Source organism: Anomaloglossus baeobatrachus, unplaced genomic scaffold, assembly GCF_048569485.1.
Source record: "Anomaloglossus baeobatrachus isolate aAnoBae1 unplaced genomic scaffold, aAnoBae1.hap1 Scaffold_296, whole genome shotgun sequence".
NCBI lineage: Eukaryota > Metazoa > Chordata > Amphibia > Anura > Aromobatidae > Anomaloglossus > Anomaloglossus baeobatrachus.
Window position 1 is genome coordinate 331,368 of NW_027442399.1, and position 24,474 is coordinate 355,841.

General features: G+C 48.2%; 1 protein-coding gene across 2 annotated transcripts in view; it reads right to left on the reverse strand.

Annotated features, from left to right (window-relative positions):
• LOC142267570 (germinal-center associated nuclear protein-like) overlaps positions 1–23,470 on the reverse strand; it is a 95,337-nt gene extending 71,867 nt beyond the window's left edge. For both annotated transcript variants that reach the window (XM_075332340.1, XM_075332339.1), the window contains exons 1-7: positions 23,285–23,470; positions 23,032–23,171; positions 22,618–22,815; positions 20,616–20,884; positions 3,864–4,026; positions 3,620–3,780; positions 3,313–3,530 (exon numbers count right to left, since the gene is read on the reverse strand). In XM_075332340.1, coding sequence (XP_075188455.1) covers positions 3,313–3,530; positions 3,620–3,780; positions 3,864–4,026; positions 20,616–20,884; positions 22,618–22,815; positions 23,032–23,171; positions 23,285–23,351 — 1,216 coding nt within the window. In that variant the 5' untranslated portion in view covers positions 23,352–23,470. The remainder of the gene's footprint in view (positions 1–3,312; positions 3,531–3,619; positions 3,781–3,863; positions 4,027–20,615; positions 20,885–22,617; positions 22,816–23,031; positions 23,172–23,284) is intronic.
• Between the last annotated feature and the right edge of the window lie 1,004 nt (positions 23,471–24,474).

Below are 24,474 nucleotides of genomic sequence, written 5' to 3' on the forward strand. Positions count from 1 at the left end.
CCGGCGCGGTAGTCCCCGGCGCACTAACACTCCCAGCAGTGCTGCAGAGTCTATGGCACAAGCGCTCCATGCGCGGTCCCCACGGGGACACAGAGTACCTCACAGTAGCAGGGCCTTGTCCCAGTGCCTGGAGACAGAGTAGGATCCCACTTCACCCAGAGCCCATTAAGGGATGGGGAAGGAAAACAGCATGTGGCTCCTGCCTATGTACCCGCAATGGGTACCTCAACCTTAACAGCACCGCCGACCAGAGTGGGGTGAGAAGGGAGCATGCTGGGGGCCCTGTTATGGGCCCTCTTTTCTTCCATCCGACCTAGTCAGCAGCTGCTGCTGACTAAGATGTGGAGCTATGCGTGGATGTGTGCCTCCTTCGCACAAAGCATAAAAACTGAGGAGCCCGTGATGCACGGGGGGTGTATAGGCAGAAGGGGAGGGGCTTTACACTTTTAAGTGTAATACTTTGTGTGGCCTCCGGAGGCAGAAGCTATACACCCAATTGTCTGGGTCTCCCAATGGAGCGACAAAGAAAGGAAACCGTCGCTCTCAAAAAATAACAAAACTTGAAAGGAAGTGCCTCCTACAGACACTAAGCTAAAACTGAGCTTGCCTGGCCCGGCCAGGGGGTGTATACTGCAGAGGAGGAGCTATGCTTTTGTATCTACTTAGTGTCCTCCTATGGATAGGCAGCATAACACCCAAGGTCCTGTGTCCCCCAACGAGGCGTCAGAGAAAACTGGATTTTCTCGCTAATAGCACTGGAGGATATCGCACCATGGGGCATCATAGATCAAATGTCCCAGAAAGCGAGTAATACCAAAAAACTTGACCGTGCAGATCACAAAGGGCATGGTGGCTCTCAACACTTGGTGATCACTAACACTTAAGCAATAGAATAAACAAGTGTGAGAGCTGAAAAAAAATAAAAATAAAAGGGAGCTCCCAGTTCCGGGAGACTGAGAGGTGTGATGGGAGAACAATGCTCCACAAACGGAGAGACTGTTTTTGGAGGTTAGCCCCTATCAATGATAAAAAGACTAGCCTTGAAACAAAGTTGGGTAAAATCAACAATGGAGATTTCTGGAAAATAGGACAAGTCTAACATCCAAATTAATTCACAAAGGTGGATTGATGGGAGCAAAGATCATGAGGGTTCACCAAGAGAAGAGAAAAGTCTCCTAGTCATTCTCTGGAATGAGAGGAGTATTGCCAAGAGCTAAGTTAGAGTTTGCATTAGAGGTGGTAATTTGAAAAAAGCAGTTTCCATAAAAGAGACACGATGTAGAGTCTCACCTACTGGCTTAAATGAGACGGCGAGCTTCAAGCCCCATTTATAAATATGCAGAAAATTGTAATCCTTTTTAATCTACTTTTTAATTTATATAATTTAATCCTGTGTGCACCACAATATGTTTATTTTTGCAACATAGTAGTCTAATTTTTGTTCCATCTAATTCTAGCTCCTATGATTTGCATGAAGCAGCACTTTAAAATCTTCATTTGCTGATATACCTGATCATCAGTATGGCTGAATATTTTATCCATTATTACATCTAAAGGCCCCATTACATGCAACGACATCGCTAACGAGATGTCGTTAGGGTCACGGAATTCGTGACGCAAATCTGGCCTCGTTAGCGACGTTGTTGCGTGTGACACGTATAAGCGACCACCGATGCAAAATACTAACCAAATAGTTGATTGTTGACACGTCGTCCATTTCCCAAATATCGTTGTGGGCGCAGGTTGTTCGTCGTACCTGAGGCAGCACACATCGCTACATGTGACACCCCGGGAACAACGAACAACAGCGTTCCTGCGTCCTCCGGCAAAGAGGTGGGTGTGACTTTCATGCGGCTGCTCTCCGCCCCTTCGATTGAACGTCTGCCGTGTGACGTCGCTGTGACGCCGCATGAACCGCCCCCTTGGAAAAGAGGCTGTTCGCCGGCCATAGCGACGTCACTAGGAAGGTAAGTATGTATGACGGGTACTAGCGATTTTGTACGCCACGGGCAGAGATTTGCCAGTGACCCACAAACGACGGGGGCGGGTGCTTTCAAGAGCGACATCGCTAGTGAGGTCGCTGCATGTAAAGCCCCCTTAAGGCATTGAGATCTAATACAAGAAAAGAAGATGAGGGAAAAGAACCCACTGATTTACTACATCATAATGTCTTTTACACTCTATCGAGTGATGTATTTATATATTTCCTTGTGTCTTCATTATATCTATACATTCTATTTACTATTGTGATTTTTACTGTTTCCCTACAGTCATTTGGATATGCTGTATATATTTTGGACAGGTGGTGGCACATATTGGGCATGCGCTGTAGTGCCGTAATTGAAAAGTGCCCCTAAGTTCATCTTGGCCGGATACATGTGACCGTGTGGTCATATGAGTGGAGACACACACATGCTCCTTCGTTGCCCAGGTCCCGGATGATGCCAGAATGCGGGTCTTCCATCATGTCGTGTCATCATAACGATGTTGTGCCCACACACCACCTGACCTATCGCGACTGACACACCGCATTTTATGCTAACATGCCCTTTTCGGCCATCTTTTTCTAATACATCTCTAGTTGCTCTATACTCTATAGAACCTGCATTGTGTACCATGTGTAATGCTCATATGCCCCTTAGTAATTATTTTACAGGAGATATATATATATAACACTTACTCTATACACTTATTTCCTGATGAAACTAGTATAGCGGTGTACCGCACGTTGGGTTCATCTGTGCCTATCTGCATGTCACAAGGTATTTATAGGAGGCTGTACATATGGATCCTTACAACACATCATAAAATACTAACCATGTATACTCTATGCGGTATTTTTTTGACAAAAATCCTATTAAGCAGAGCTGTCATTCCATGTCTTATTCTCTGTGCATGTTGTTTTCCTAACACACTAATTGTTATTATAGTTCTTTTACAATCATATGCGCACTGATCATTCTCCGCTAATTCATATATTATGGACATTGGCAGATAGACCTTTGTTTACCGTGTCATTGTTGCTGCACCTATTTTGGGTACTGTGCTCCTCCTCACCTATAATATTTGATAGTATGACAATCATGATCTGTACTTAACTATATAGTTCCTATTTTTCTAATCTAATTAGCAACTACAGAAAAAATAAAATCAACTGTGGTTCTCGGTTATATCGATAAGTTTGCACATTTGTGGTTTTGAGAGAATAGTAATTTAAATATTTCAGTAATTAGTTTTTATTTTAGGTTTTTAACTTGGTTATAAGGAGAAAAAAAAAGAAAACACTTTCCCGGTGGCATCCTTTTTACTTACCTGTTGGTATTGCAGGTTCATAACTGCTGATACTTCCAGTATATTTATTCTGGGCATCAAAGCTGCAAACCGGCATATGCAAAAAAAACTGTGGGAGTGGAGCTCCATTCACAATTTCCCCTATAGACATTTGTCGCTTAGAACTGATATAGGAGCTCCTCTTTGGCTGCAAAGGAACCAAAGGCTCAACAAATGCAGCACGATTCAGCTCTACAAAACTTTCAAGAAAAAAAGAAAACAAACATTAATTATCAAAGACAATTAAGACTGTATATTCCAGAGATTTCCAATCTTAAGACACACTTACCCTTCACTAACACTTAAGCCATAGGATGCAAGAAAATCTATAGCTTCCTCAGTATCATGGAAAGAGAGGAGACGAACCATATTTTCTAGAGGAAATAGTGTGGGTCTCTGATAACTGGCTGTGTACGCTACATTCAAGGCACGGAATGCATCTCTTCGTATCTGGGAGAGACACAGATAAAGCATTAAATTGCACCCAGAAACAAATTAAAAAAGTTTAAGCTTTGACCAGAGTAATCTATTACCTGGGGGAAATAACAATGTAATATGCAGCTGTTAAGGTAAGATGCAGAACGGACAAGCTTGAAGAATCGGACAAAGTTAGTGCTATTTAGCGCAGCGAACACTTGGACGGCATACTTCACTTCTTCTGCGTTGCGAACAGACTCTGGAAACTGTTGCACTTCTCTGAAGAAAAAAGAAAAAATGTATTCAATTTAGGGAATTTCAAAAGGAAGATTTTTGTGTACTCACCGTAAAATATTTTTCTCTGAGCCTTCATTGGGGAACACAGGACCATGGGTGTATGCTGCTGTTGCCAGGAGGTTGACACTATGCAAACTATTAAGAAAAAAAGTTAGCTCCTCCTCTGCATTGTACACCCTGTGACTGACCAGGAACCAAGCCAGTTTAGTGCACAAGCAGTAGGAGAAGCTGTAGCTATAGTTATTCAAGAAATAAGAAATTACCATTCCAAACAGGGCGGGTGCTGTGTTCCCCAATGAAGGCTCAGAGAAAAAGATTTTACGGTGAGTACACAAAAATCTTCCTTCCTTTCTCTCTTGCCTTATTGAGGGACACAGGACCATGGGACTTCACAAAGCAGTCCCTGGGAGAGAACAAACCCTTAACAACTGGTAAAGTCAGAACAACAGACTGACCGTTAACTATAAAAGGTAGTAAAGAACTGAGACGATTCCTTCAGAGTCAGAGGTGAGCCTCCGCCGCTTGCAGAACCTGTCTTCCCCAGGGCAGCATCCGCAGAGGCCTGCATATGCACCCTGTAGAACCTGGTGAACGTGTGGATGCTGGACAGGGAGCGGCTTTGGAAAGTTGAACAGCTGAGGCTTGATGGCGAAAAGCCAAGGAAGCTCCCACCACTCGGGTGGAATGAGCCTTCACCCTTCCGGGGAGGCTGGCACCCCTGACCCTGTAGGCCTCTTGGATAGCTGATCTAATCCAACGGCCAATTGTGGATTTCGAGGCTGAGGCACCTTTCCTCTGCCCCTCCACTGAGGACAAAGAGTGTCTGATTTGCAAAACGGCGCGGTCCGAGAAACAAATCCTCAGAGCCCTGACAAGATCCAAGTTATGCAGAGCCTTTTCAAATGAATGGACCGGAGCCGGACAGAATGAGGGCAGGGTGATTTCATCATTAAGGTGAAAGGGAGAAACTACCTTTGAGAGGAAGACAGTGAAGGTTGGAGAACTACCTTGTCCTGGTGGGAAACCAGGTAGGGAGCCTGACGTGAAAGGGCTGCCAATTCCGAAACTCACCTGACAGACGTGATAGCCATTAGAAACGCAACTTTCCAGGAGAGTAATGAGAGAGATATTTCGAGCAGAGGTTCAAAAGGCGATTGCTGGAGGATCCCTAAAACCAAATTAAGGTCCCACGGATGCAGAGGCTGATGATCATGAGGAACTAGATGGGCTACACCCCCTGAAGAGGTAAGCGGCGACTTTCCACGTTGTTCACACCATGAAAGAAAAGATCTTCAGGTTCTATGATAAATGCAACCCGAGGAGAGCTTTCTGAGATTTATCATAGTGGAAAAGACCTGGGGGGGGAGTAGACCAGCTCTGGCTAGAATCCAGGATTCAAGAGCCACGCCGTCAAACACGGCCTTGCGGAGTTCTGGTGGCAAATCGGCTCCTGTGACAGAAGATCTGGCCAGTCGGGAAGCCGTCAGAGAGTGTCGCCTGGTAATTGGACGAGCTCCGAGTACCAGGCCCTCCTGGGCCAATCTGGTGCCGCCAATATCACCGAGAGTCCCTCCGCCTTGACCTTCTTGATCACCCTCGGAATGAGGGGAAGCGGAATATGTAAGGGAGACGAAACTGCGACCACGGCAGGGCCAGGGCGTCGGAGTGCATTGCGTGTGGGTTGCGAGATCGGGCTAGGAAGGGGAGGACCTTGGTGTTTTGGCGAGATGCCATGAGGTCCACGTCTGAAGGACCCCACCTGTGACAGATCTGTTGGAACACCTCGTCGTGGAGGGACCACTCTTCCGCTGCCAGACCTTGTCGGCTTAGGAAGGCCGCGGCCCAGTTCTCTACTCCTGGGATGTGAACCGTGGAGATGACAGAAGCATGAGTCTCTGCCCAACGAAGAATCTTTTGAATTCTTCATCGCTGCTAAGCTGCGGGTCCCTCCTTGATAACTGATGTATGCTACAGCAGTGGCATTGTCGGATTGAATCCGAACAGGGAGACCAGAGAGGAACCCTGATGGGCTAGAAGGATGGTCCTCGACTGTAAAATGTTGATCGGTAGGGTGCGTTCCAGGAGAGACCAGCGACCCTGAACCGTGTGATGATGGAATATAGCTCCCCAATCTATCAGGCTGGCCTCTGTTGTGACTACTTGCCAGTGAATCGGGAGGCAGTATCTCCCTTGGGAGAGCGAAGAGTGATGGTCCCACCAGAGTAGGGGGTGAATCAGCCTCTGGGAAAGAATAACAGGTCGGTCTAGGGAAGCCAGTTTCCTGTCCCACGCCGAAGGGAGAACCAGCTGAAGAGGACGAAGGTGAAACTGAGCGAACGGGATGGCTTCCATCGCCGCCAACATCTTCCCCAAAGTTCTCATCCCGAACTGCAGAGGTAGCCTGCTATTGCGCCGGAGGAACTGAATGCCCTGCCTCAGAGAGGTCCGTTTCTCTACTGGTAGAAACACCCAAGCTCGAGAAGTGTCTAGGACCATGTCCAAAAAGACGAGACGTTGAGATGGGACTAAAGACAACTTTTGGCGGTTGACGAGCCAGCCCAACCTCGAGAGAGAGTCTCCAAGCAGATTTGCACACTCTCTGAGAAGGCAGGAAATGACTGTTCGTTTATTAGGTCATCCAGATACGGGATGACTACAAAACCTCTGGGACAAAGCACGGTCATGACAGCGTACAAGTAGGCGTCTTGTATATCAAAGGAGGCCAGGAATTCTCCCGGTTCCATAGACACAATCACAGACCTTAGTGACTCCATGTGAAAAAGAGTCAAGTCCACAATGCCCTGTTTACCCTCTTGAGATTTAAAATAGGACTGGCTGAGCCGTTCTATTTGGGGAACCACGAAAAGATTCGAGTAAAAGCCTGTGTAAAGTTGTTTGGTGGGAACTGGTATGATGACGCCTGCATCGCGAAGTTCTGCAATAGCCTGAGAAAAGGCCCGATTTTGGGCCGTGAATTTGGGAATGCGTCTCATAGAGAAGGTGAACTCGATTTTGTAACTGGTGGATACCAGTTCTCGCACCCAGGCGTCGTCTATGTAGGAAAGCCAGGCATCCTGAAACAGGGAAATCTCTTGTGAGGTGTGCGCTTTGGGCGCTGTTGTGGAAGAGAGGTGCTCTTACCCCCTGTAGCAGCATCATGATCCTATCAAGTGTTTCGCCGAAAAGGCGAAAACCATGAAAGGGTAATCCCATCATGCACTCCACCCTTTTAGCCAGGGAGTCCGACGAATCACCACCGAGTTGCTGGCCACCGTGGCGGCATAATATGCAGAGTCTAGGGAAGCGTATATAAGGTATTTGGCGGCCATGGATATTTGGTCAATTAGCTCAATCAACTCGGAAGGCAAACCTTCTGCATAGAGGCCTCTCTGTAAACTCTTGCTCCAGACCGCAAGAGCTTTAGTAGCCCACACTGTGGCAAATGAGGGACAGAGGGAGGAACCCGCCGCCTTAATAGACCGAGCCAGAGCCTCAACGGTGCGGTCGGTGGGTTCTTTGAGAGAGGCACTGTCTAGAATAGAGAGTACTGTGTGCTTGGCCAGTCGAGACACAGGAAGGTCAACAGGGAACTCTGCCCAATCCTTCACTAGCTCCGGTGAGAACGGATAGAGAAGGGAGAGGCACCGTTGCAAGGAAACGTTTTTTTCTGGGTGAGCTCTCTGCTTGACCAGAATGGCGGTAAAGTCGGGATTATTAGAAAAATATCTCAGGGCTTGCTTAGGTTTTTTCAAAGAAACCGTTTTTGAAGCCGCAGGCGGATCTTCCTCCACCGACAGAGTTTGTTTAACAGCCGAGATTAAACTGTCGATCGTCTGCCGGATATTGGATGCCTGCTCCGCGTCCAATTCCAGGTCGGAGTCCAACTCTGGAGACATATCGTAGGCCGACCCTGACGCAGAGACTCGGAGTCATCCTGGGATGAGGTTGGGTAGTATGGAACCGTTTGGAGGATTTCTTCTAGATCCTAGTGGGGACCCTATCCTGAGCCTGGGATGCAGGGTTGTTCTGGTTATCTGCGGCGGAGGGGGGATCCTGGGATGACACCGCAACTGGGGAATTGCGGTCCAGACACAGGGGGGATGACTGGCCTGAGAATTTCTGATTTCAGAACGTGCAAGCTGAGTAACGCACTATAAGGGGAGTCTGTGTCTTCCGCACTTTTGGATTAGATATAAAGTAAAGCAATGTAGTAATCTGCTCGCTTCCCTTAACTTCTATGAAAGTTATAGGGTCCCCTAGTGTTGAGGATAAAGAATTGAGTATCCAAAAATACTTAATTCAGCCATTTCATAGACTCCGTTATATAGTTCAGTAGATGTGAACTAACACTCATATTTGTGAATGCTTTTGTTTCTTACTAACATGTATATATGTATATTGCATATTCAGTGTATTTTCCTTAGACACAGTATATACCAGCACATGTAATTGTAAAGATGGCCGCCATTTCCTGTTTTGCACGCAAGACAGATGGACAAAGGAAATTCCTGGAGTCTGGACTGACCAATCCAAGGAGGATGTGTAGATCTCTCTACGTCATGAAGCCTTGCCCTGCGATACTTGATTGGACTAAAACTTTTGTTTACACCCCCTTACTGCTTGGTCTAGAGTTTCTTTCAAATAATAAAGCACTTGGTTGAGAGCCAGTCATGGAGATAGATGTAACTGACTTGCTGTCCAGTTATTTAATCTCACGTGCACACATGACATTTTAATTAGACACAGCAGCCAGATCCAGAGAGATCCTTTGAGTCTCATCATCATCGTCATTTTAACCTTGACACTAGTACAGAGAAAGTCTAAATTTTTCAGTAAATAGCTGAAGCCCTGCAGCACCGAGCCTCCTGAGCAAGGAGAGCTTACCCCGTTCAGGCCCTGGCGCAGAAGCCGCTGGCTGTGTCCCCCCAAGAGAATAGCCGATTTCCCAAGATGGCGCTGCTGTCGTGGGCGTATCTGCAGCCTGAGGGTGCTAAGCGGGAAAACAGCGGATGGAGCCCCCACCATTGTGGAGGAGCGAATATCGGCCTGTATTCCCAGCGTTGTGGGAGAGAGGCAGCGGCTGCCACCTTTGTGGAGGAAGGATTATCACCCTGTATTATCACCCTGTATTCCCAGTGTTGTGGGAGAAAGGCAGCGGCCCCCACCTTTGTTGAGGTGGAATTATCGCCCTTTATTATCGGCCTGTATACCCAGCGTTGTGGGAGAGAGGCAGCGGCCCCCACCTTTGCGGGGACGGGGCTTTCTGCCTCGCAAGAACAACAGAGGAAGGGGGCATGGCCCACGACCGAGCAGGCCGTAGCCGGGAGCTAAATTAGCGCCTGGTCTGCAATACGCCAGGGATAGCGCAACACTGCAGCACAGCGGGCGCTGAAGCAGGGAGACCTTCTCCCCTGCCGCTCCAACGCTGATCTGGACCTGCCTGGAGTCGATAACGCTCCCTACCTGAGTCCAGGAGGTCCGTTGGAAGCCGCGCCGGCTGGGTAAGAACCTGGAGGGAAGCAGACTTTGGGTCAGCTGCCCCATGCAACAGGTAGGCGGACGGCAGACTTGCATCCCAAGTCCTGGAACTGCCGAACGTTACCACTCTCGGCGCTGCTTGCCTAGAAGCGCGTTGAGGGGGAGCCTGGTCAGGAAATAGAAACGGGGGGGGCTCTGAGCACCAGGGTGACGCAGAGCATAGATCGTCCGGCCACTTAGGAAGAGGGGAGACCTGGCGGTGAAGCCACCCTGTGTCCCTCTTCCCCCATACGGGGAGAGCAGGAGTGTGGAACACCCTGTCGCCCATCTGAGAATAGAACAGAAGAAAGGTTAGTGGGCTAAAAAATGAGCCCGAATAGGGAAAAAAACGGAAGAGAACGGCATCAAAACAGGCCCATGTCCACCTCCTAGGAGATTAAGCAAAAAACTGTCTTGGTTCCTGGTCAGTCACAGGGTGTACACTGTGGAGGAGGAGCTAACTTTCTTTCTTAATAGTTTGCATAGTGTGAACCTCCTGGCAACAGCAGCATACACCCATGGCCCTGTGTACCCCAATAAGGCAAGAGAGAAATATTTCTAAACAAGATGTGTAGCACAAGGAAGAATAAAAAATCCTAGATAAAATTAGGTAATCATTTATGGAACACTCACAATACAGCAATCAGAGGCAGTTTTACCTCTACACCAGTGAAGTGCAAGGGAACCAAAGACGGCTGGGTCCAGCAATCCAGGTAACGTCAAACCAGTGATTACAAGCTTTATGGAAAGAGCTTATAAGCACCATATTCTTTGCCTAGGAAACCGTCCATCTGACAGGCTGCATCGGTGGTCGGTAATCTAGGCAACCAGCTTTACACAACAGAATTAAAAATCTCTCTTGGTTCTTGGGAATGGATGGGATTTTTAATAAGAAGCAAAATAGTAAAGGTTGTGGTTTTTACAAGCACTTTCCAAGTATAACCATTGAAGATGTTGAGAGAAGCCTTTGTGTGGACTCTAATGGGATCTTTACACTAAATCAAAAAAGTTGCACTAGATATATTACAGCAGGGTTGAAAAACAATAATCCTCCTTTTTAGCCAAGGAAGAGTATGTGGCTGTTTTGCTTCACACAGAATTAATGATTTGAATGAAACAGTGAAGTTGTAGTAGAAAGGTCTGTAATAAAAATTACATTTATCGATCCGCTCTGTGCGTTCCAGTGAGCTTCAACTTTTCTGCAGACCCATCTACAGATCCACCATCCAGTACATTTTAATGTAAATGATATTGTTCAGTTTTGCACATCACAATGAGCCTTCACACCAGACTGAGTGGCCCTAAGGGCTATGCTCTACCTACTGCATTCCTATGGCTTACAGCAACCAGAATGATGACAGCAAATCCGCAATCCCCGTACATTCGGCTGATAGATCAGGTCCAGAGACCTGGCAGTTGTGCCGGTATTGTGATCCAAACATGGTGCGTGTTTGATAGATGTGTGCAATCCTACTAATAGTGACCGCTGAAACCCTTTGGAAATTCCCAAAATCCATCAATAACAGCGGCAGACTCCTGCAACTCCCCCATAAGAACAGTACTGGCAGCCCACCCTTACACCCCCTATATTTCTACAACAAAGACAGTTGCAGACTCCTGATACACCCCCTGCCCAATATTTTCATAATAGCAGTGACACACCACGGTTACTTACCGGTAGCCGATTTTTCCAGAACCCATGACAGCACCACGTGAGAGAGGGATCCGCCCAGCGAGGACAGGAAACCATTCTGAATAAAAGGGCGGTACCTCTTCCCTTCGTCAGTTGATTACTGAGAATGAGAGGACCTCCAACAATCGTTAGAACTTACTCCATCACCACTTAACACACAGAAGCACCCCCAGAAGTGCACACCAAGGATGAGAAAGGGAGGGATTATATGGGTGCTGTCATGGGTTCTGGAAAAACCGGCTACCGGTAAGTAACCGTGGTGTTTTCCCCTCACCCATGACAGCACCACGTGAGAGATTTCCAGAGAAAACCTAATTAGGGAGGGACCACCGCCTCAAGCACCAGTCTACCAAACGAAAGAGCAGCCGAGGAGGATAGGTCCAACCGATAGTGCCGGAAAAAAGTAGACTGTAAGGACCAGGTAGCGGCCCTACAAATTTGTTCAATAGATACCTGCGCACGTTCAGCCCAGGCCACCGGTTTTCAGAACGGGGGTCCCCCATCAAGGACAGGAAACCAACTGACGAAGGGGAGAGGTACCGCCCTTTTATTCAGAATGGTTTCCTGTCCTCGCTGGGCGGATCCCTCTCGCACGTGGTGCTGTCATGGGTGAGGGGAAAAGAAGGGAATTTTGTTTACTTACCGTAAATTCCTTTTCTTCTAGCTCCTATTGGGAGACCCAGACAATTGGGTGTATAGCTTCTGCCTCCGGAGGCCACACAAAGTATTACACTCAAAAGTGTAACCCCTCCCCTCTGCCTATACACCCTCCCGTGCATCACGGGCTCCTCAGTTTTGGTGCAAAAGCAGGAAGGAGGAAACTTATAAATTGGTCTAAGGTAAATTCAATCCGAAGGATGTTCGGAGAACTGAAAACCAGGAAACAATTGAACATGAACAACATGTGTACACAAAAGAACAACCAGCCCGAAGGGCATAGGGGCGGGTGCTGGGTCTCCCAATAGGAGCTAGAAGAAAAGGAATTTACGGTAAGTAAACAAAATTCCCTTCTTCTTTGTCGCTCCATTGGGAGACCCAGACAATTGGGACGTCCAAAAGCAGTCCCTGGGTGGGTAAAAGAATACCTTGATAGCAAGAGCCGACACGACTCCCTCTTACAGGTGGGCCACCGCCGCCTGAAGGACTCGCCTACCTAGACTGGCATCTGCCGAAGCATAGGCATGCACTCGATAGTGCTTCGTGAAAGTGTGCAGACTAGACCACGTAGCTGCCTGACACACCTGTAGAGCCGTCGCCTGGTGCCGCAATGCCCAGGACGCCCCCACTGCTCTGGTAGAATGGGCTTTCAGCCCCGAAGGAATCGGAAGCCCCGAAGAACGGTAAGCTTCAAGAATCGGTTCCTTGATCCACCGAGCCAAGGTTGACTTGGAAGCCTGCGAACCTTTACGCTGACCAGCAACAAGGACAAAGAGCGCATCTGAACGGCGCAGGGGCGCTGTGTGAGACACGTAGAACCGGAGTGCTCTCACTAGATCTAATGAGTGCAAATCCTTTTCAAATCGGTGAATTGGATTAGGGCAAAATGAAGGTAAGGTGATATCTTGATTGAGATGAAAAGGAGATACCACCTTAGGAAGAAATTCCGGGACAGGACGCAGAACCACCTTATCCTGGTGAAAAACCAGGAAGGGGGCTTTGCATGACAGCGCTGCAAGCTCCGACACTCTTCGGAGTGATGTAACTGCCACTAGAAATGCCACCTTCTGCGAAAGACGTGATAATGAGACATCCCGCAGCGGCTCAAAAGGTGGTTTCTGAAGAGCCGTTAGCACCCTGTTAAGGTCCCAGGGTTCCAACGGGCGCTTGTAAGGTGGGACTATGTGGCAAACTCCCTGCAGGAACGTGAGGACCTGCGGAAGCCTTGCCAGGCGCTTTTGAAAGAATACTGAGAGCGCCGATACTTGTCCTTTGAGAGAGCCAAGTGACAACCCCTTGTCCATTCCGGATTGAAGGAAGGAAAGAAAAGTGGGTAAGGCAAAAGGCCAGGGAGTAAAACCATTATCAGAGCACCAGGACAAGAAGATCCGCCAAGACCTGTAATAGATCTTGGCGGACGTCGGTTTCCTGGCCTGTCTCATAGTGGCAATGACATCCTGAGACAACCCTGAAGCCGCTAGGAGCCAGGACTCAATGGCCACACAGTCAGGTTGAGGGCCGCAGAATTCAGATGGAAAAACGGCCCTTGCGACAGCAAGTCTGGGCGGTCTGGAAGCGCCCACGGCTGACCCACGGCGAGATGCCACAGATTCGGGTACCACGACCGCCTCGGCCAGTCTGGAGCAACGAGAATGGCGCGACGGCAGTCGGACCTGATCTTGCGTAACACTCTGGGCAGCATTGCCAGAGGAGGAAACACATAAGGCAGTCGAAACTGCGACCAATCCTGGACTAACGCGTCCGCCGCCAGAGCTCTGTGATCCTGAGACCGTGCCATGAATGCCGGGACCTTGTTGTTGTGCCGTGACGCCATGAGATCGACGTCCGGCGTTCCCCAGCGGCGACAGATCTCTCGAAACACTTCTGGGTGCAGGGACCATTCCACCGCATCCATGCCCTGACGACTGAGAAAATCTGCTTCCCAGTTTTCTACGCCCGGAATGTGAACTGCGGAGATGGTGGATGCTGTGGCTTCCACCCACTGCAGAATTCGCCGGACTTCCTGGAAGGCTTGACGACTCCGCGTGCCGCCTTGGTGGTTGATGTATGCGACGGCAGTGGCGTTGTCCGACTGGATACGAATCTGCCTGCCCTCCAGCAACTGCTGGAAAGCCAATAGGGCCAGATACACTGCCCTTATCTCCAGGACATTGATCTGAAGGGAAGACTCTATCGGAGTCCAGGTTCCCTGAGCCCTGTGATGAAGGAACACCGCTCCCCACCCTGACAGGCTCACGTCCGTAGTGACCACAGCCCAGGTTGGGGGCAGGAAGGATTTTCCCTGCGATAGAGAAGTGGGACGAAGCCACCACTGAAGAGACGTCTTGGTTGCAGGGGAAAGAGAGACGTTCCTGTCGAGAGAGGTCGACCTCCTGTCCCATTTGTGGAGAATGTCCCACTGGAGTGGGCGCAGATGGCATTGCGCGAAGGGCACTGCCTCCATCGCTGCCACCATCTTCCCCAGGAAGTGCATGAGGCGTCTCAAGGGGTGTGACTGACTCTGAAGCAGAGCTTGCACCCCTGCCTGCAGTGACAGCTGTTTGTCCAGCGGTAGTTTGACTATCGCTGACTGTGTATGAAACTCCATCCCAAGATAGGTCAAAGACTGGGTCGGAGTCAACTTGGATTTTGGGAAGTTGATGAGACACCCGAACCGCTGGAGGGTCTCCAGAGCGACGGAAAGGCTGTGTTGACACGCCACCTGAGAAGGTGCCCTGACCAGGAGATCATCTAAGTAGGGAATCACCGAGTGGCCCTGAGAGTGCAGGACCGCCACGACGGATGCCATGACTTTGGTGAAAACCCGTGGGGCTGTCGCCAGGCCGAAAGGCAATGCCACGAACTGAAGGTGTTCGTCCCTGATGGCGAAACGCAAGAAGCGTTGATGTTCTGGTGCGATCGGCACATGGAGATAAGCATCCTTGATGTCGATCGATGCGAGGAAGTCTCCTTGTGACATCGAGGCGATGACAGAGCGGAGAGATTCCATCCAGAATCGTCTGGTGCTCACGTGTTTGTTGAGCAATTTGAGGTCCAGAACGGGACGGAATGATCCGTCCTTCTTTGGTACCACAAACCGGTTGGAGTAAAAACCGCGGCCCTGTTCCTGAATGGGAACGGGGGTCACAACTCCTTCTTTTTTCAGAGCGTCCACTGCCTGAAAAAGTGCGTCTGCCCGCGCAGGGGGCGGGGAGGTTCTGAAGAAACGAGTCGGAGGACGAGAGCTGAACTCTATCCTGTAACCGTGAGACAGGATGTCTCTCACCCATCGGTCTTGAACCTGTGGCCACCAGGCGTCGCAAAAGCGGGAGAGCCTGCCACCGACCGAGGATGCGGTTCGGGGATGCCGAGAGTCATGAGGAGGCCGCCTTGGAGGCAGTGCCTCCGGCGGCCTTTTGGGGGCGTGACTTAGCCCGCCACGCATAGGAGTTCCTCTGGCCTTTCTCCTGTCTATTGGACGAGGAAGATTGTGGCTTGGCGGAGGGACGAAAGGACCGAAACCTCGATTGTATTTTCCGTTGCTGAGGTCTCTTAGGTTTGGACTGGGGTAAGGAGGAGTCCTTTCCCTTGGATTCCTTAATAATCTCATCCAATCGTTCGCCAAACAATCTTCGCCCGAAAACGGCAAACCGGTTAAGAACCTCTTGGAAGCCGAGTCTGCCTTCCATTCACGCAGCCACATGGCCCTGCGGACTGCAACAGAATTAGCGGATGCCACCGCTGTACGGCTAGCAGAGTCTAGGACTGCGTTCATGGCGTAGGAAGAAAACGCCGACGCCTGAGAAGTCAAAGATGCAACCTGCGGAGCAGACGTACGTGTGACTGCATTAATCTCAGCCAAACAAGCTGAGATAGCTTGTAGTGCCCACACGGCTGCAAAAGCCGGAGCAAAGGACGCTCCCGTGGCCTCATAGATGGATTTCACCAGGAGCTCTATCTGCCTGTCAGTGGCATCTTTTAGTGATGAGCCATCTGCAACCGAAACCACAGATCTAGCCGCCAATCTAGAGACTGGAGGATCCACCTTGGGACATTGAGCCCAACCCTTAACTACGTCAGCGGGGAAGGGGTAACGTGTGTCAGTAAGGCGCTTAGTAAAGCGCTTGTCCGGAACCGCTCTGGGCTTCTGGACGGCATCCCTGAAATTAGAGTGATCAAAAAATGCACTCCGTGTACGTTTGGGGAACCGAAACTGGTGTTTCTCCTGCTGAGAGGCCGACTCTTCTATAGGTGGAGGCGGGGGAGAAAGATCTAACACCTGATTGATGGAGGAGATAAGATTATTCACTAAAGCGTCCCCTTCAGGGGTATCAAGATTGAGGGCAACGTCAGGGTCCGAGCCCTGAGCTGCTACCTCCGCCTCGTCCTCCAGAGAGTCCTCCAGCTGGGAACCCGAACAGCGTGAAGAAGTCGGGGAAGATTCCAAGCGAGCCCGCTTAGCTGGTCTGGGACTGTGGTCCGTGGAGGAGTCCTCCACATGAGATCTAGGGCCCACCCCGGCCGGGGTGGACCGAGAGGGACCTGGAGGCGCCGATCCAACAGGGTCCGGGGCCTGTGTAAGGACCGGTCTGGACTGCAGGGCTTCTAGCAGCTTGGCAGACCATTTGTCCATAGACTGAGCCATGGATTGTGAGAGTGACTCAGAGAGCTTTTCAGCAAAAACAGCAAACTCTGTCCCTGCCACCTGGACCGGGGGAGCATGGGGGTCTACCTGAGCCGAGGGGCCCACTAGTGACCGAGGCTCCGGCTGAGCAAGCGTAACAGGGGCCGAGCATTGCTCACAGTGAGGGTAGGTGGAACCCGCAGGTAACATAGCCCCACAAGAGGTACATGTCGCAAAAAAGCTCTGTGCTTTAGTGCCCTTGCTCCTTGTGGGCGACATGCTGTTGTCTCCTAGGAGCGTGATCACTGAGGGTATATGGGAAAGGGTATACAGCCCGGCCGAACAGAAATATGTATATATATACGTATCTATACCGGCACCCCAGGGGGACCAACACCGAGTGACCGGTGTGGCTTACCGACCGCTAAAAAGCGGGGTGTGTGTCCTCCAGATTCCCTGCCTTGGTCTCCCAGAGCTGCAGAGCTGTTCTCTGTGATTCTCCACCGGCAGCATGTCAGAAAAAATGGCTGCCGGAGCTCTCAGGTGAGGAGCGGAGCCGTGGGCGGCGTCTGGAAAAGTGCGGGAATCTGGGGTCCCCACAGTGATCAGTGAGGGGGGAGTGAGCATACAGGATGCCCCGGCCCTCACATCCGACGTCAGGTCAGCTGTCCCGCCCCTATTCTGATAGACAGGTCCGGGGGCGGGAGTTTTTGCCACTAGGCCGCGATGAAGCCGGGGACTAAATTTAAGACCGCGGCCGACAAGCAGGCGCGGTCGGCGCGGAAGTCCCCGGTCTGCACAAATCATCAGCCAGTTGTAGCGTCCGGGAACCAGGCGCTCCACACACAGTCCCCATGGGGACACAGAGTACCTCATAGTTGCAGGGCCCGGTCCCTGAGGCTAGATAGGCTCCTGTCCAGCAGATTCCCACAGGGGCTGCGGAGGGAGCACGGTCCCAGATCCTGGATGACCGCTTAGGATCCCACTTCTCCCAGAGCCGCCAAGGGATGGTGAAGGAAACACGGCATGTGGCTCCAGCCTGTGTACCCGCAATGGGTACCTCAACCTTAACAACACCGCCGACGTAGTGGGGTGAGAAGGGAGCATGCCGGGGGCCCCGTGGGGGCCCTCTTTTCTTCCAACCGATAGAATCAGCAGCTACTGCTGACTAACATGGGAATGCATGAGTGGATGTGTGCCTCCTTCCACACAAAGCATAAAACTGAGGAGCCCGTGATGCACGGGAGGGTGTATAGGCAGAGGGGAGGGGTTACACTTTTGAGTGTAATACTTTGTGTGGCCTCCGGAGGCAGAAGCTATACACCCAATTGTCTGGGTCTCCCAATGGAGCGACAAAGAAATTGTTCTCTGTATAAAGGCAGCAAAGGAAAGTTTTCCTCTTGCTGAAATAGATGGTAGATGAAATAACTCCTATTTCAAATTCCAGCCCGGCCGCTGATTTGCAAGTTGGGTGGTAACCCACGTCTTGTGTATGGTAATACGCATGTGGCTTTTTTTTAAGGGTTTCTCCATATAATATTTATATATATATATATATATATCTCTATCATATGGCCTTTATAAACATCCATTTTAAGCCCTAACACTTTCATAATTTGCTGTATTGTAAAATTCTCTTCAGTTCTCTTTATCCGGTCTTTTTTTTTTTTTTCTTTACTTCCTGTGATGTTCCATTTAAGGAGAATCTTAAAAGGACGTCACAGAAGGATGGCCCTGCGGTAACTTCCCCACAGCTTCTCTCCCACCCGAGATAGGACATCATAAGGAGGAGGTGGTGCTGCTGTCAGTTACCATCACTTCTGTCAGTCTTCCCCTGATGATGTCCAATTCTGATGATGCAGAAGTGACAACAGTTTCAGTAGCCACCACACTTCTATCCCGGTCACCCTCATCTTCATTCATCGGAACCACAATGCCTGCTTCTAACACTGCAGTTTCTTTCCATAAACTAAGACGCCATCATAGGGCAGTGATAGCAGAAAGATGAGTGACAGCAGTGCCGTCCCACAGCTTTTATTACTGCCCTAAAACGAATAGTCATCATGAGGGATTTGCTTATGTCACTCACCCTGCTTCTATCAACACCCCTTCATGCCTCATTTCAGGCAAAAAGATGGCTGTGTCAGAAGCAGGGTGTCACGATGTGACTCTAGGAAAACGAGTCACACTAGGCTATCCCTAACTTTAGGATTACCCCTAATGGTGAAGCTGACCAAGTGTCGTGCCTGGCTATGCTCCTGACCCGAACTAATCTGATTTCCCCCCTCCCACCAGGGAAGGAAGGGGCAAGAGGCAGATAAAACACATATAAAGGCAGACAGGGGAAAATCAAAAAACTCTGACATACTGAAAATTCAAGGAACAAACAAACAATGAGAGACTCAGGAGAAAAGCAAGCGCAGGAAGGTAGCAACAAAGAGACGACAAGGGATACCTTCACAACTGCACTCAGAAACAAATACTACAGCCACCAGTTAGTCTGGATCACAAAACCTCCCCAGATCAGCTTAGAGAAACTACAGTGGGCATAAATGGTAGGATCTAGGCAGCATATATAGGAGGGGAGCAGATGTGATTGGCTCCCACACAACATGTGATTAAAGGAGACTAACAAACAGACCAGCTGAGATTAACTCTTGCTAGTCTGCCTATGAACTACCAATCTGTTGGTCGAAGCCAGAGTCACCCTGCACTCATCAAAGACATCAGAGAAGTTATCAGGCGGAGTGTCAGAATCTGTAGTCTGAAACAGATCCCGCCGCCATGATGGTTGGTGATGTATGTAAAAACCTCCATGTCACACAGGGCCTGAGGTGGTGGCGAGCAAAGATGGCGGAGGCAGAAGTGTGGTGTTGGCCACTGAAAATGCGGGAAGCAGCGGTTAAAAACTAAGGTCACGTTTTCCATCACCCCTCCTAAAACAGACCATCATCAGGAAGCGGCGATGATAGTAGCTGTAGTAAGAGACCTCAGCGCTGCCTCCAAATGACGTCCTTTTCCAGGAGGGGTGATAGAAGCTGCAGAGAAGTGACTTTAGGGCCAGCCTCCTATGGCGTCCTATTTGAGACGTCTGGACAATGACCCAAAGCACACCTCCAAATTATGCATGAACTATTTAGGGAAAAAGCAGGCAGCTGGTATTCTATCTGTAATGGAGTGGCCAGCCCAGATCTCAACCCTATTGAGCTGTTGTGGGTGCAGCTTGAAGGTATGGTGCGCAAAAAGTGCCCATCAAGCCAATCCAACTTCTGGAAGCATGGGGTGAAATATCTCCAGATTACCTCCGCAAATTAACAGCTCGAATGCCAAAGGTCTGCAAAGCTGGAATTGCTGCAAAGGAGCATTCTGTGACGAAAGCAAAGTTTGAAGGAGAAAATTATTATTTCAAGTAAAAATCATTATTTCTAACCTCGTCAATGTCTGGACTATATTTTGTATTCATTATGCAACTCATTTGATAAATAAAAGTATGATTTTTCATGAGAAAAGACAAAATTGTCTTGGTGACCCCAAACCTTTGAACTGTAGTGTGTACATATATAGTACAGGCACCATTGACACTTCTATGGGCATTATTGTGACTTGTATGTACTTTATCGCTTTGGGAAACACAGGAGACCACGTGTGTATGCTGCTGACACTCGGAAAAAAAAGTTGACTCCTTTTCAGCATAGTTACCCACCAACCGGCGCCAAGGTGGTCAGTTTTGGCTTCCTGATAGTAGGAGGTGGACATGGCGTCTGGGTTCGACCCGTCTCTACCTTCAATCTTTCCAATTTTTCTTTCAGATTCTGCTTGTGAGGCAAACAGTGTAATTACCCACTTATCCCATCTAAAGTCTAAGAGAACAGGGTGAAACCTGTCACACAGTACCCTTTCTGGTTTGCAGGGCAAGACTCCAACCTCCAACACATGAAGAGGTGAGCAGGCAGACAGTCCTTGCCCCTTCCCCTCCAGCGCGATTGTCCACCACAGCGAGATGGTGCCAGGAACAGACGGTCCACACCCCCAGGATCTCTATCCAGTCACTCAATGCATGAAAAGAAAGCAAGATTTTACCTGAGAATATCTCCCTTGTTGAGGTTGAGTAAAACACTGTAGCCCCTAAACTCAGGTTCACAAGGACAGGTCTCGCCATGATTTTGTAGGTCCTGGTACATTTCCTTTAGGCTCTGCAAACACTTTGTCAAATTCTCATTATTTATTTTGGGATCAAATGAGGACATCGGCTCCTCACAAAGCTCATATGCACAGTGAATGTGAAACCGCATACACTTCTCCATCAAAGACACAGTAAATTTATCACACAAGTGCTGCTGTGTAATATCCTAAAAAGAAAAGAAAAATAAGAAAAATTCTACACACCTATTATAAAACATGAGTCATTGCTAACCCTCGTTGCCCTGCTTTACCGTCCCATATCCTCCCCTTTAAGACTGGAGGGGAAAATAACATTTTTCACCTTTTTGCCTCAATCTGTCATTCCTTGTAGAATTTCTCTGTATTTATATACTTCTCTATATTTTTACTTTCTTAAGGTCATTAATTAATTCATCTGCTTCTGGCACTTCACTGACTACCCACTTCTTAAAGGGATTGTCCAGATTTGAGATGAAAGTCTGCAGTCACTCTGGAGTTCTGAATCTTAACAGAGCATGAACCGTAAATCGGTCAGGATTCCCCGATGCCAATAGCAAAAGTGGGTGGTCACATGACCACAAATATAAGATTTACATACTTACGGCCACACTCAGACTAGACATGAGCGGCCTTGCTCAATACAAGTGAATTGAGTGAGGTCGAGTAAGTCTAGTCGGCACGTGAATGCATGTATGCAAACTGAATACTAGTGGTCATATAAATACTTGCTCTCATCACCGGAGAATCCGGAGCGTGCATGCACTGTAAGGACTCAGAAGTTTAGTCACTAAAAGTGACTGCAGGCTTTAATCTAAAACCTAGACAAACCCTTTAACAAACTGAAGTCTTGCTTGAATAATGGTGGTGTCACACACAGCGACGACGACAACGACATCGCTGCTAAGTCGCCATTTTCTGTGACGTAGCAACAACTTCCACAGCGACGTCGCTGTGTGTGACACATTACAACGATCAGACCCCTGCTGCGAGATCGCTGCTCGCTCTTGAATATTTCAGGTCATTTTTTGATCGATTCTATCCCGCTGCGCCACATGCATCCTTATGTTTAACACAGCAGCAGCGACGGTCGCGACGACTTTGAAGGCAGTGACGTAGGACTGAAGGAAGGACACGGGCGTGTTTTTGCGGTGTATTTTACAACGCCCCCACGACTCCGATTGGTGGTCATAACAGCGTTCCGATTGGGTAACTTGCCGAAGGCGTTACAGTGATTTCATTTTTTAAGTTCCATTCTTTGTTCCACGTAGTAGAGTCTCTGTCTGGTGTTGCTAGTGTGTCGTTCTTTGTGTCTTCCTTTGTTTGGCATGGTCACCCAATCAGGCACCGCTGTAGTGATCACCAATCGGAACAGAGGGGCGTGAAAAAGGCAACGCAAAAGCGCTGTAGCGATCACCAATCGGAACAGAGGGGCGTGAAAAGAGGCAACGCAAAACATGTCTAGGAGTAAACACCCCGCCTCTATCAAGGTCTGAGTCGTCGCACAGCGACGCGTGTGACACGTCCCAATGACCGTCGAGGTCGCTATGATCGCTGCTCCGTCTCTGCTGAAAATTACATGTTTGACAGCTAACTAGCGATCATGTAAGGTCGCTGTTACGTCACAGGAAATGGTGACGTAACAGCAACGTTGTTGTCGTTGTGTATGAACCCAGCTTAAGGGATCTATTAACACCATTTCTTTTTCTCTTTGTTTTCTCTAATCCAGTTATCACAAAAAAATTAACAATTCTAGCAGCAAAGGGATCACATTATGCTGATTTTTTTTTTATTCCTAAACTACAGTAATATCTCTAAAAATTAAACTTAGTTAACAAATTGACATTAGTCTGGTTAAAAAGTCATCCGGATTAGCCAAGAAAAACTATTTGATAAATACATAGCTTTCAGTAAAGCTTCTCACCTTCCGTATTCCACGTGTTCGGTTCCAAACAAAATCATACCAATCTCGGTAATTATCCTCTCCCTGATCCATGATATTGGTCACCATATAATCCATAGTCATACACAGCACTGGTAACGGGCGCAATTCATGTGCTAGGGGCTCCTCTTGATCTGCTGAAGATCGACTGTATTCTTTAATGGCAGCCGCATGGTCCAACTTTGAAAGGAAGGAATTATGCAAGTTATTTTCCATCCATAATGTAGACCATTAATAGTAAACAGAACATTAAAAATTATACAAATGACTGACCTTTTTTGGGTGATAAACATGACATGCTCAAAACATTTGGAGGAAGGAAGAGGAAGGATACAATTGGAAAAGTGCTGTAGAATATGTTGGCGCTACTGAAGTAAAAGTTAATTTAATAATTACCTTGTCTGTTCCTGGAAGGAACTCATAGATGCTAAGTTGATTGCGAGTATCCCGCATGTATCTCTCCTTTTCAGGGCACATGTCAGGACAGGTTCCCACAAAAACTTTGGCTTGATCTAACCCAGTTCGTTTAACTCGAGCTACAAAAATAGGACAAACGTGTTTAGAAAATGTCCATTTCTTTTATGGTTACAAAAAAAAACTTCTTTAGTTACTCAAATAATTGCAAAACTTTCACAGATCCTTTCAATACCTTGTCTCAATATCTTGTCCCTCTGGTCTAGGAGACGATATTTCTCCTCGGAGGTCTCTGCTGCCATTCCCACAAGATGCAGAAGTGAAGGAGGCAAAGACACCGCAGAGTCAGAAGGTGGTGATGGGATATCAGTATTTTGAACACTAAACTGAAGATTCTTGGGAAATGTAGCCTTTTTAAGAGAAGATCTGAAATACAGCCAAAAAATAGTTTAGAATAAGGGGAAAAAAAAAGGTTGTAATTGTATGATTCCGAGTGTTTTAGAATTACCCCTTTAGTCCTTGGAGAAGAGGTTTGCATACAGGCGAGACGGCTGGAATGCCTTTCTGCTCACTTTGTCTGACTTCTCTCTCCCCTGTTTGAGCCCCTTTTTTCTTTGCAGGACCTAAAAAATATGAAGTATTAGGCTAGGTTCACAGGTCCTGCAATCATCCGTTATGGATTTATTAGCAAAAAAATTCTGCAAAAAAAACTTTTTTGTCTGTTAAATAACGGATGTCGGCCGGATCAGTTTTTAACATGTGGAGTCTATGGGGGATGGTTGTAAAAGGATAAGGCACAGCCAATATAGTGGAGGTATATCGAGGTGCACTTGTTGGTTTCCAAACCGTAAGTCAATCAAACAGGTACAAGGCACTCTCAAGGGTTAATTTTCATATAATTTATTCCAAAATAGTTTTAAACATGTGACGTTTCAGCCACTAGATGGCCTTCATCAGACAACTGGTATCATAAACTGGCCAAAATTGGAGTGTCAAGGCAACGGTGTCCACCGCTATGCTGCGTCCACAGCATAGCGGTGGACACCGTTGCCTTGACAGTCCAATTTTGGCCAGTTTATGATACCAGTTGTCTGATGAAGGCCACCTAGTGGCTGAAACGTCACACGTTTAAAACTATTTTGGATTAAATTATATGAAAATTAACCCTTGAGAGTGCCTTGTACCTGTTTGATTGACTTATGCAGGATGGATCCGTTAATGGATTACTATTTATCGTCCATTTGTAATGGATCCGTTAAGAAAACAACAGACCCGTTACAAATGCAAGTACAACGGATGTCTAAATAGCAATCCATTAATGGATATGTTGTCCATAGACTCCCATGACAAAAAAACCCCCACACCGGATCCAGCAGAAATCAGTTTCCCAACCGGATGACTACAGGACACATGAACTTAGCCTTA